Consider the following 13,845-nt stretch of genomic DNA (forward strand, 5'->3'; position numbering starts at 1 on the left):
AGGTCAGTAGGGACACTGATCATCTCCTTCATGAACAAAGAACTCCCTGAAATTCTTGCACCAAACCCATAACTTCTATTTGAGCTACAACATCCATGCTGCCCACTATACAATTGTTATTTAGTATTTGCATTACAGTAGTGCTTATACTCTGGACCCCATTGTACAAGCACAGAACAAAAAGAAAGTCCCTGCCTCAAAGAGCTTACAATCCAAACAAAGCATTTTATAAGCACTATACTCGCTAGCTGTCTCACCTGAGCTGTAGAATCCCAGGAACAGCAGCTGATCGCTTTACCCAGATCAACATAAGCAGCGTTTCTTTCTCTGAAGCATCTGTCTTTGGGTCTAGCTGCAAGAACAAAAAGCCTCAAAGCCATGAATAATAAAAGGAGGTATGGTCCAAAAAGTACCCCCATACAGAAAATATAAAAATTAATATCGACATAGCCCTCCTTTATCAGGGCATCAGAAATGTTTTAAAATATGTTGAAACAGGTAATCTCTCTTATTTAACATCTTGCATATCAGACTGATATATTGTCAGTACAGAAAATTTTTTAGCCAATCAAACTGCAGCAAGTTGAAAAATACTTGCCAGTTGAGGAAGTGAACCCTTTTGTTGCAAAACAAATCCCTAAGCCCCAATCCCAGAGAAGAATGGATTTTTAATAAGAGACTGACCCTCCAGAGGTACTATCCAAAGCAGAATAGACTCAGATGATAACTCATCAATGGCTTCTCTTATCCAAGGTGGAAAAAACTATTTTCAGGAGATCTGCTATGGTCTCAAGATGAACAAACTTCTTTAATGAAAGAGAGAGATACCAACAAAGAGAAATTCTGGGTGTAAAAAATCGTCAAAATAAGGATGGCAGAGTTCTTGGCACAGTGATGAACTTCAGATAACCTGAAGGACTGGAAATTTCTAGGAAAAAAAAACAAACACAAGGAGGAGTCCTGTTTTCCTATTGGACTTTTCAAAATATATTCACCAGTTGCGCTGATTTGTCAAGGATTATTTAAGAGAGGAGATGTAACAAATAGGGCACACTAGTTCTCTACATGGCATTATAGGGATAACATTCCTTGGGATAGCTCAGTGGTTTGAGCATTGGCCTGCTAAACCCAGGGTTGTGAGGGGGCCATTTAGGGAACTGGGGTAAAAATCTGTCTGGGGACTGGTCCTGCTTTGAGCAGGGGATTGGACTAGATGACCTCCTGAGATCCTTTCCAACCCTGATATTCTATGATTCTATGATTCCAGTTGCAGAGAAATAGGGAGAATCCATTCCATAGGGCTCCACAGATTTAAAACTTCTCAATGAGGGAGAGACCACATTGCTATATGAACCTACAGGTAAAAATACTGAAGCCCACCTTGTAGAGATGTTACTTGAGCTGAACTCACTGAGAACAGGCTAGGAAGCTAGCAGATCTAGAAGATAAGCTCAGTAGTGATTTTCCCCTGTACATTTATTAGCAATGATGTACGCATTGAAGAAGGAAGGCATCATTCTTCTCCTAGGCTAGAGCTAATTTTCAGTAGAATAGTGGACATGTTATAAAGGCCAGATTTTTAGAAGGTATTTAGGTGTTTAGTGGGATTTTCAAAAGCATCTAGGTGCCTAACAGCCATTAATTTAAATGGGTTTTAGGTACTTAGATGCTTTTGAAATCCCACCAGGTGCCTAAATACCCTTTAAAATATGGCCCTAAGTCATAAACAAGCTTCCTTTCATCAGAAATTTAATAGAGAGTATCAAGGTTCCAGAGCTGATTACTGCCAAGATGAGCAAAGTGGAACGAAAACACATTTCAATGGATCTCTGTAAAAACAAAATCTCAGTTTCACTTAATAATGCTGCAGTGAGCAAATTATAATTGCTACAGGGCTTCAATGCTGTGTACAAATCTATGGTGTATCTTTCATCTCCATTTCTGTACTTTTGGAAATAGCTAACCAACAGGCAGCACCCACACAAACCACTATGCCTACCTGAAGAGGAAGCCATAAATAACTTGACTAGGTGTGCTAGGTGTAGGAGAAACAATGTATGGAACAATCAACGGATTAGGCCAACCCCATCTTTCCTAATTAAGTCAATGGCAGAACTCCCATTGATTTCAATGGGACCAAGATTCTTCTTATTGAAATACAGGCCTAGTCTCATCATTGTCGAGCAAAACCATCTGATACCAAGCCAGGCTCCTTTAATCCCCTTCTTGAATTACCCTTATTCAAATCACACAAATCAGCTTGTTTCAGTGCTAGCTGAAATACTACCGACACAAGGTAATTCGACCTTGATAGAAGGATTGAATGTGCCTCCTAAATGATAAACAAAATAAGGACTAGGAAAAGAAAATAACCACAGCATGCTGTTTTTACCTCTATTAGAGTGCTTTCAAACCATGATCTTTCCTGATCAAACACAAAGGTAATTTATGATGATCAACAGTACCATGCTCACAACTGGTTATGGACTAATAAGCTTCCTTAACTAAGCCCAATAATGGATTTAAAACTAAGAGGTATCTCCCTCCCTTTCCCCATATTGCTGGGCAATGCATAACCTGCTAACCTCAAGCTTTTTAGTAGCTCTACAGTTGGCATCCATCCTCCCCTCCATCCTGCCCCATCCCTACCTCCTGTGGCAGCAGACTGTTGCATGAGTGCTTTTGTCTTTCACCTTTGGAGATGTTCTAAAGCCCTGTGGACTCTTCCCCCTGTTGGGCAACAGGTGCTGCCCCGGTACCCGGGGGTGATGACTAAAAACAACATGTCTTTGGGGGTGACTAACCTGGGTGCTGAGAAGTAGAGTCTTAAACAGAGACCAAAGATTGAAATCAAAGGCACTCCTATGCTCCAGTATTGGTAGCGTTTTTATCTGGCCTATACAAGCCCAAGAAGTCTACCTGTGTATTTAGACCACTTTGTCTCAGAGACTGGTGTGGAGTCGCGCTCTGAAAATATGGTATAGTTCCACTATGGATGTTATTTCATTAATACACACTAAGGACTGCTCTACACTGAAAAGTTAGGTCAACCCAGCTATGTCGCTCAGGGGTGCAAAGAAATCAACCTAACCCCCAAGGTAGACAGCCTGTGCCTTTGGAGGAGGGGATTAAGTATAGGGATGGGAGAACCTTTCCAATCGCTGCAGCGAGCGTCTACACTGAAGCGCTACAGTGGTATAGCTATGCCACTCTAGCTTTTTAAGTGTATAAATAGCCTCAGAACATCCAATCCTGCAGCCACAAAGAGAGTTACAAACAGAGTCAGAAGAGCATCGAGGAGACAAGTAACTTCTGTACCATTTTGCAGATAACCAGTATCTTCCTACTGTACCCCTGGGTGTAGGAAGTTTTCAAATCATTCTGGAGCCAGCTGAACTACTTGCTGGGAGCAGTGCTAACTACCACAATGTAAACCTGTCCCAAGAGACCTTACAGAAAAGTCTGGTCTACCAATGCCCACTTTGTGTGAGCGAAGTGTTCCACCTAAACTGACAGTTAGGGCCTGATCTACATCCCACAGAAGTCAAGGGCAAGACTCTCACTGTCTCCAGTGCACTCAGCATCAGGTATTTAGGGACCTGTTGGCTAGATTTATTCTGACATTAACACTCCTGCTTCCGTAGAGTGGGTAAACAAAACCAGTGTCTTGGGGGGGGACAATAGCTCAGTGGTTTGAGCATTGGCCTGCTAAACCCATGGTTGTGAGTTCAATCCTTTAAGGGGGTATTTAAGGATCTGGGGCAAAAATCTGTCTGGGGATTGGCCCTGCTTTGAGCAGGAGGTTGGACTAGATGACCTCACGAGGTCCCTTCCAACCCTGATATTCCATGAATATGGAAGTTAGTATAAGCTTGAAGCTGTGGCCATAGGCTAACATAAACTGGTAACATTTCAACATGAGCAGTTATACAAATATAACTCCTTGGTGTGACCATACTCTAGCCTGTAACTCACCCACTCAGAGTGTTGATTACTTGGAACCCTATTTCTGATCAGTGCTAAGAAATGATAATTAACTGATGTAACCCTTGGGTCTGGGTCCTAATACTATCTGGTGGCTTGACAGCCTCTATCACTGTAGAAAACTGTGTGTTTATGTGTTTCAAAAGTAAAACATATATTAAAAGAATAAAATTCTCCCTGAGAGACAATATGGAACTTTCCAATGAAAGCCACAAACCTATTGACTATTTTACAAGATGACGAAAGTTTCAGGTATTTCTTCACCTTTCATGAAAGCTGGAGTAAAACATACTTATTCAGGATGCTACACACTCCCCACTGCTGGAAGCTTGGCCATCTGCAGTACACAGTAGTTCAAATACCACTTTGTACTGAACCTGACCTCCATGCTTTATCAGCAGAGACTGGGCCTCAATTCTTCAGCATCAGAAGCACAGACCTCTACCATTTGAGCTAAAGGAGTAACTCCAGTAGCTGGCAACAGTAGTAGACTCAAGCTCTGGACACAACACAGTCAGTGTGTGACATGACCATACAATTTTCTTGTGTTATTTGGAAATACTGTGGTCAACTGTACCTTCTTATACAATATGAAAAGATCATAGAATCATAGAATATTAGGGTTGGAAGGGACCTCAGGAGGTCATCTAGTCCAGCCCCCTGCTCAAAGCAAGGCCAATCCCCAGATTTTCACCCCAGTTCCCCAAATGGCCCCCTCAAGGATTGAACTCACAACCCTAGGTTTAGCAGGCCTACTGAGCTACTGAGTTCAGCAAACTACTGAGCTATCCCTCCCCCCATGTCTCAATGATAGTCAGATGTTCAATACACATGTCCCTGGCCATATCAGGCTAAGATGGTGAGTGAAGCAATAAAGCCTTGGAACAGAATTCCTATTTTAATTCCCTGTTGCAACTGATTGACACTCACACTTCTAGCCAGAAGACGACATTCCTTCCAACGTGGAAAGATCATAATGGACATGGGCATGGCGTGAGAATTAAAGGCCATGCCTTCACTAGGAGCACTTCAACCCTACAGGAATACCAGTACCCTACTGGCAAAACACCCCTTGTGATGATGGAGCTATGCCGACAATGCTGCACTTCATACCAGGATAGCGAAACTACCTCCTAGGAACAAAACATGTGATAGCACAACTTTGCCAGTATAGCTGCATCTACACTGCAGACTTCTGTTAGCACAGCTATAGCTGTCAGGGATCACACTTTTTCACAACTCTCACCAACACAGCAATGGCAGCAGAAGTCTACAGGGTACCCCTGGCCTAAATCTGTACCAGCTAATGAAAGATTGAACATTAATAAGAGTCAAGCTCAATGGCTCCAAAGCATCACAAGTTCAAATCCCGCCCTTCCCGCCTCCCCCTTTTTGTATGGGCGCAAACCCCATTTATATGGTGGTGCAGCCTTTCCCTCACAACAAATGTTGCTCTTTCAATACTGGCAACCCTCTCTCACAAACAACCCTTCAATAAGGAGCCACTGTACATACAACATGGAAGGATGGCCTTGGGGATCAGGCATTGGACTAGAACTCAGACTTATCCTGGTTCTGTTCCTCATTGTGCCACACATTCTCTGTGGGCCCTTGGACAAGTCATTTACTCTCCCCGTGCTTCCAAGTTCCACGTGTACATAACAGCAATAGTAATTCTTCTGTGCTTCAGAGGAATACTGTGAGGTTAAATCCATGAATGTTTGAGAGCAGCCGAGATCCAACACCGAGCACCACGGAAATGTTAATAAAAAAAAAAGCATGTGTTATGGAGGGAAAACAAACAGTCATAAAAAAAACAGATGCCTGTTTCAATTCCCACGTGGCTATTAGAAGCAACTGTGATTTAAGAAAGATTTTGTGCATAGTGAAAAAAATAAGTTTGACTGAGTCCTTTTTAGGCCATGCTCAACTTTATATTAAAAACACATTTTTACGCATTAATGCAAAGCCACACATGGTAAGACAAAGGTGTATAAATGAACCAGCTGATCAAAAAAAGGGAGGAAATATTGTTTCTTTAGTTTAAAAAAAAATTACAGTGCACTCAATCTGCCAGTTTGACAAGGTTATGTGGCAGGTGATTAGTTCATCTCTGGGATGACATGAGAACAGAATGATTAGTAGTGTGAGATGGCAATGCTGAGCAGCCGGGTCCTGGAGAGCTGCTTAGTTATTAGGCTAAACAATGCATCACTATTATGAGCAAGTCAAATGCACTAACTGCAATTTCCTTTGAAAGCTGAGCAGTGCATGATTACACTTGTCCACTTGGAGACTCCCTGCTGGTAGTTCAGTATTCTGTTATTGTTCTGAGTGCTACAGTCTTAATAGCATTTTATATAAAGCAGCCTGAAAATGTGTTCTTCATATTCAGTCCATGTGATGGCAGCTGTCATCTGATATTGGGAAATGAAACATTCTCTGTCCTGAAGCACAGCTATTAGCGCCCCTACAAACACATGTTTTTGTTTGTCATTGGTCACCGCCTCTCATTTCTAGCTGAGTCAATTTCCATTTCAAGAGCATTCTCACTCTGGAATGAGACAAACTCATGGGTGTGTTTGTAGCTCTGTTTTTTATGACTCTTGGGAAGGTTTCTGTTGTCCATTTGGGTTTCTAGCAGCATCTTTCAACTCTACCTGAGTATCTCTCAAGGCGCAAGCAAAGAAGAACAAAGTACTTAACTAATGAAACTAGAAGAACTAGGAATGTGAAAGGGGACAAAAAGAGGCAAGCGTTCGAACCTCAGATGGCTGGTACAACAGAAAATAGAGAAGCTGTCCACCCCCAACCCCTCCCCCCACACACACAAAGAATATTCTGTTGGAGAAAGTGTAGGAGTTGGAGACAGGACAACTCTGTTCTGTTCTTGTCTCTACCACAGAGTTGTTCTGAAAGTTTGGGCAAGTCAATAACCTCCTTTATGCCTCAGTTTCCTCATCTGTAAAGGATAGCAGTATTTCCTTACCTCTCCGAGGCACAGCGAAACACACATTTGTGATGTACCATGAGATCGCCAAAGAGGTGGGGTGTGCAGAGAAGTGCAAACGTTTATTATTGTATATCATAGTGGTATCCAGAGGCTCCAATCAGGGGCTCATTGTATGGGCTCTGTATGAACACATAGGTTTAAAAGCATTATTATTTAAGCTTTCCACCCACTTTTAAGTTACTCCTATCAGAGGCTGCAGAAATATTATCTTTGCAGTTTCTTTCATCGACAACTGTGTGAGTGTCCATAATTCTGGGTCTTCATCATTCATTGCATTGCATGTTGCAGGTTGAGAGGTATTCTTTAGCCAGCAGGCAACATTTTCAACACACTTAAGTGATTTAGGAGTCTAAGTCCATTTTTCAAAAGTGACAGGCACATTGGAGCCTAAATCCCACTGGCTTTCAAGGAGTCTTAGGGTCAAGTGTCCAAGTGTCTTTTTCAAATGGGACCTGGTTGTTTTTGAAAATTTTGCCTTATGCGTCTCAGTTAGTTTGATATAAAATAAACATTAAAATGTTATCAATACCAGGTTTTCTTCCCACTAAAGATTTGACAAGTGCTTAAAGCACATTTTAAACTTTATTTTGTGCAAGAGTTATTTAAGTAGCACCACAAAATCCTTTCATTGTCCTTTTCCTTATGTTCGTCCTGCACAGAATATATCAAGAGTTTGTTTAAACACAATAAAAAACAAAACAAATCAACAAAAAAACCCAAGTACTGATCCAGTGTATTTTGAGTCCAGGAACATTTGTAGCCGTCTTGGTGAGTTTGCCAAATAGTGCAATCTTAAAAGAGAAAGAAAACCTATTTGTCTCTATTGGATTTTTTTTTTAAAAGTAGTGAAGAAATGCAATACTCAAATCATTATACTAGTAACACTGCCAGGTATGTAGGTAGGTGTCAAGAAAGCATCCTTCTTACAATTCTAGCAAAGCACAACCTCCATCATCATATGCAGTAGAGCCTAATCAGCGACACAGGCAAACGAGGCTGTAGCCTAGGACAGCTAATAACTGTGAACATCTAGAAACCCACTTATGGCATTTTAGTAGAGTTTTTAAAAAAGAACATTACAGTATTGTTCTAATCACTGGGAATGATTTAACTGGAAAGGAGATGAATAGTCATGTGCCATGGAACACTGTCAAATGTGGTTTGACACCTCAAAATACTATAAATAATGAGGAAAAATCAAAGTTAAAGCATATGCTCAAGTATGTGTACACACACACACACACACCATGCACAGTGTTCTGCATTTATTATGCCTCGCATTTTGCACTATTTTTCCCATTCATGGATTTCTTTAATAGCCCTTTTCTAAAGTCCATTGATCACATTAACAATCTGAAGCCCATTCAAATAGTCATTTTGCTTCATGGGACCATTAAAATCGAGTAATAAGTGATCCATCACTGATCATATAGTTTGGGGACCTTTTCATATTTAAATTATTGTCTAATGGATGGATCTGACCTCCACCAAAATTAACAGGAGTCTTTCCAATGAGCCCAGGCTCAGGCCTTTAATGAACCAACATGAGTTCCTAAATCGTAGGGCTGGAAGACTCCTTGTGCATCATTCATTCCAGGCCCCTTTCCAATAATTGCACAAAGGGGACGCAAGTAGAGTTTTACTGAGCTGTGACAGCTTCAGAACTACTGATTTGTAGGGTGACAACTATATTCAAACCCTTTCCTTAAAGACTCTTATTCTTTGTTTGGCAGAAGGCTTTCCCAGCCATAGAATTACAGAAGTGCAGAACTGGAAGGGACCTCACTAGATCATCTACACCAGTGTTTTTCAACCTTTTTGATACCAGGGACTGGCTTGCTGCCTTCCTAAACTGTCAGGGTGATCTCACGGACAGGCTATGGGGGAAACACTGATTTCTAGTGCAGTCCCCTACACTCATGACGGGATTAAGTAATAACTAGATCACCCCTGATGGGTGTTTGTCTAACCTGTTCTTAAAAAAACCCAATGATGGAGGTTCCATAACTTCTGGAGGCAATTTGTTCTAGTGTTTAACCACCCTGACAGTTGGGAAGTTTTTCTTAAAGTCCAACCTAAACTGTCCTTGCTGCAAATTAAGCCCATTGCTTCTTGTCCTAACCTCATAGGTTATGGAGAAAAAGTTTTTTCACCTTCCTCCTTGTTACAACCTTTTATGTACTTGAAAACTGTTCTGTCCCTTCTCAGTCTTCTCGTCTCTTCTCCAGACTAAAATCCAGATTTAAAAATCTTCCCTCAGAGCTCATGATTTCTAGACCTTTAATCATTTTTGTTGCTCTTCTCTGGACTTTCTCCAAATTTGTCCACATCTTTCCTGAAATGTGGTGCCCAGAACTCGACACAATAGTCCACTTGAGGCCTAATCAGTGCAGAGTAAAGTGGAAGAATTACTTCGTGTCCTGTTTACAAACTCCTGCTGATACATCCCAGAATGATATTCCATTTTTTGCAACAGTGTTACACTGATGACTCTCATTTAGATTGTGATTCACTATAAGGAGACTGAATGCCTACACAAGGAGTACAATAACCACCAAGAAACATGTGAACATGGAGTAGCTGGTTTTCAATAGAAAAACTAAGGAGAGCATTCTGTGAAGTGCGGTTTCATCACTTGATTGTTATCACAGTAGGGCCAGGGTTTCAAGTAGTTTGCATTAACCAAAGGATTATTATTACTGACAGGCATACCATCACAGAGCCAAACCAAGATAGAATAGGACGTAGTGCAGACATAATATTTGCTGCTAAATTCTATCAAATACATAAATAGAACTTCCAAGGAAGGGTTAACTAGTTAGTTTGGCTAATGTTGTGGTCAACTGCAGTAAGAAAAACACCAGTATAGACCCTTTCCAAGTTGTAAATCAATCAATCAATCTGCACAATACAAGTGAGATGGAGATAACATTTACCCCCATTTCACAGGTATGGAAACAGATACAGACCCTCTGCACCAGAGCTCTGTCCCAAAGCTCCTTTATACCAGTCGAATGCCCAAGAAGCTAGGGCCTGAGCTGACCTCTAGTTTAAGATAGCAGCCTTGAAAATGCTCTGTAGCATATCCTAGTTTTTAACAGCTTAGGAACTAGGGTCATGCAAAACCATTATAAGGAAACTCAAAGACCCAAGAAACTAGGAAGAAGGCAGCTTCCCCTCCCCATTCTTATACCTCCAGCCTTGCTTTAATATCCCATCTCCAAAGTCAACGGTTAAGTTGTGTAATCTCAGCTGGAAAATATTTTCACTTGTTAATAGAGATTAACAGCCATACTTAATGATACTGGATGGAAAGCAATACCAAGTGAACCAAACTGCTAGGATATCATCCAGTGATAACAAGAACATCGCAACATGCCTGTGTGATAACATGTAAACTTTAATGTAACTTTGATCTGTGTGTGGTTCCTTCTACTTTTTTGAATAGCATTTTGTATGGAAAAGGTCAGACTCCAGACCTGGAGCTGGTACAACAGCACTAGATCCCAAGGTATCAAGATTCCACTATGGGATTCACTGTCAAAAATCCTGAGTGAAACTCCTAAGTGGTTCTGAGACATTTATGCTGATCAACTTGGCTAAACTTGTACCTCGTCACTCTGGTTTTTCCAGGAAAACAATCAAGTCAGGTGCCAGGTCATCCCACATTCTCTCTAACCTCCTCGGCAGTCAATTGATATGACTCTGCTCAGTACTTTCAGAGAGATTTGTTCAAGGCAGTCATCAAGCCATCAGACTATTATGACATCTGCATGTCAGTCAGATACAAAGCAAAAAGAAAAAATATTTCCTACATCGTATGAAAAGGTGTAAGTATAGATTCAATGAAACTCAACTACACTTTGTGAATTACTAGGCCTCTCTGATACATCCTTTGTTCTGGGAATCATGTGCTGCCTTTGCGGGTAGATGGTCATCAGGATTCTCATTGTTCTATCCCATTACTAACTACCATCTTCCTACACACAATGCAGTTAATCCCAACTCCACACTGCACTGTAGAAATCCAGAAGAATGCATCAACTTTATTCACCGGGAAGCATTTTCAGCCTCTCCTGATACTGCTAACTTTTGCCCCCAAATTTAGGACCTCCTAAAAATAGAAATATAAAATTTACTGATGTTTCAATGCATCTTTCTTTGGTCCACAGACAGCTAAATAAGTATTTTTAAAGGCCTTGCCTCTAACGCTCACCCACAGTATAACCGTATGCGGCTTTAGGAGAGAACTAGCTAAGTGTGCACAACTTCACACTTTGCCTAGGGGAGCACACATAAGCGAGCCAGAAATGCTGTTTAAGACATGGTCTGGCCTGTGAACAAGACCAAGGGATAGGAGTTCCTCTCTACCTTAAATAGTCATATGGCCCCCTCCCCGTAGAATCTAAGCACATCTCAGTCTTTAATGTATTCATCCTCACAGCACTCCTGTGCTATCAGTCCCATTTTACAGATGGCGGACTAAGGCCCCGAGAGACTGAAGACCAGACTTCTAAAGGTATTTAATCATCTGAAAGTTCAAACAGCCACTTAGTGGGATTTTCCAAAGTGCCTCGGTGCTGAACTTCCATTGATTTCAAATGAATTTTAGATGCCTAAATACCTTGAAAAATCTGGCACTAGGTTAGTTGCCCAAGGTCACGCAGAAGTCTGTGGCAGAATAGAAAACTGAAGCTGGATTCTAAATTGATACCCTGACCAATGGACAGTCCTTCCTCCACCTACAACTGGGAGGAATATTCAGGTGTCTCTGTGACCAAGATCCTTTGGCACATGCTGCTATTTTGAAAAACCCTGGGTGAGAGAAGACAGTGACGTTGTCCCAGATAGTTTTATAAAGCCTGTACATTCTTTACAACTTGTTACATTCAGAGACAGACAGCCACACCTGAGTTTTATCTGGCTTACCCACCTCCCAACTTGTAAACATTCCTATTTTTAGTATTAATACCTGTGAATCCCCAGACTGACAGAACCAGCAAGAACGTCTAGGTTTTGAAATTCCACTGGGAGCAAGTAAACGAATTAAAAAAAAAAATAAAAAAATCAACCCACCTATTTCAGTACTTTATAAGGAAGACTTTAAAGCTACATTTTATAACTTAGCTGGCACTATTTTGGATACACAGTTACAGTAAATCACTAGCAGAGGTGCCCAAACTTTGCAACGAGAAAAACACCCACAATGCATTTAGAATCACATTTATTATTTATTAAAAAACAAATCTACACATATATAAGCAGCTTTTTCTTATCTTCCTTGACACCTCAGTACAGATTGATTGTGGAGTTCACTGACAATGACAGCCTGCAATTCCTCGGTCCCTCCCAACATCTCCCTGCAGTTATACAGTGTTTCATATTAGTCTGCATCTTAAATGGAGCTTTGCAGTCATGTTAAGCTTACTCAATTGCTCCATCACAGGGGTCGGCAACCTTTCAGAAGTGGTGTGCCGAGTCTTCATTCATTCACTCTAAATTTAAGATTTCGTATGCCAGTAATACATTTTAACGTTTTTAGAAGGTCTCTTTCTATAAGTTTATAATATATAATATATATCTAAACTATTGTTGTATGTAAAGTAACTAAGGTTTTTAAAATGTTTAAGAAGCTTCATTTAAAATTAAATAAAATGCAGAGCCCCCCGGACCAGTGGCCAGGACCCAGGCACTGTGAGTGCCACTGAAAATCAGCTCGTGTGCCGCCTTCGGCACCCGTGCCATAGGTTGCCTACCCCTGGTCTATCATGACTGAAACATGCTGGCTTTCTGCCCATCAAGACAGGCAGGTCCTTAGAGATTTCTATAATACCGTAAGTGTAGTTCACTAAAGACACCCCAAAAATGGTTCCAAATAGTTTGACTACCGCATGAATCTAGACTTCATCATTTCTAGATTCTGCCAGCTTGAGCTAAACAGCACTTTTGACACCTCAACATTACCAGCACAAGCCTTCTAAGATGGACTGCTTCTAAACTGCAAGCTTTTATTTTATCTTTAGTTACATATATTTAACAGATGGAAGTGAATTCTGGCCTCTAAGGCATTAATGGCTTTATTTGGATGGCAGAATAAATCTTTGTATCAAGCAGTATAAGATGTTTATTATACATCAAACCTCAAAAGTGAACTTAGATTCCAGTTGCCTAGCCAGTACAGTAAGTTTTGCATAGAAGATCTGGAACGAACAGGAAATTAGATCTCTTTTGCAACCAAACAATCTTTAGTGCCTTTATGCTATAACGAAACATGTTTGTTTGTTAATTGTTTTCTCTCTTAATAATATCTTCTAATTAGTTACATAAAAGCAAGCTGAGCTCTGGAAAAGAAAGATCTTTCTACTTAGAAATGACAACTGCTACTTACAAGCTTTGCTCTGTTGATTTTAAACTGAAATGAATAGAGTTATTTCCTCACTAACATTCTTGTTGTGTAATTCTTCCTTTACCAGCATTCAATTATCAGCAGATCAGAGCCAGAGTTTGTTTATTGCCAACATTAGTAAAAGAACAAATCTGTGCTGTGTTTCCGCTGAAAAAAGAAATGGCAATGCTTGTCCAAAGGTATTAAAACAGTAACACTGAGGCATGCGAGATTAGTAGGAAATGAGGTATTAAATAAATGTATTAGTATGCCCAGCAGATAATTCCACTGTAAAAACCAGAATGGTTTATATTTTTATAAAACAGAAATGGGGTATTGTCAAATAGGTCTAGGCCTTAAAAACTGGACCTAATCTAAAATTACAATACATTGAGGGAATATCCTATTGAGTCTAAAAAACAACTTGACAACATTGTCACTAAGAAGTCATCATAAAAACACA

The 13,845-nt window shown here is 40.5% G+C and overlaps 1 protein-coding gene across 10 annotated transcripts in view; it reads right to left on the bottom strand.

The window, feature by feature from the left end:
* The window catches only part of CASTOR2 (cytosolic arginine sensor for mTORC1 subunit 2), a 204,269-nt gene that overhangs the window by 129,515 nt on the left and 60,909 nt on the right, over positions 1–13,845 (bottom strand). For 7 of the 10 annotated variants that reach the window (XM_039508281.1, XM_039508276.1, XM_039508275.1 and 4 more), the window contains exons 4-5: positions 6,974–7,116; positions 258–352 (exon numbers count right to left, since the gene is read on the bottom strand). The exons of 1 other annotated variant lie outside the window; for it this stretch is intronic. In XM_039508281.1, the coding sequence (XP_039364215.1) occupies positions 258–352; positions 6,974–7,000 (122 nt within the window). In that variant the 5' untranslated portion in view covers positions 7,001–7,116. The remainder of the gene's footprint in view (positions 1–257; positions 353–6,973; positions 7,117–13,845) is intronic. 2 more of the 10 variants (XM_039508283.1, XM_039508284.1) reach the window with 2 other exon arrangements.

Source organism: Mauremys reevesii, linkage group 20 (assembly GCF_016161935.1).
Source record: "Mauremys reevesii isolate NIE-2019 linkage group 20, ASM1616193v1, whole genome shotgun sequence".
Classification (NCBI taxonomy): Eukaryota; Metazoa; Chordata; order Testudines; family Geoemydidae; genus Mauremys; species Mauremys reevesii.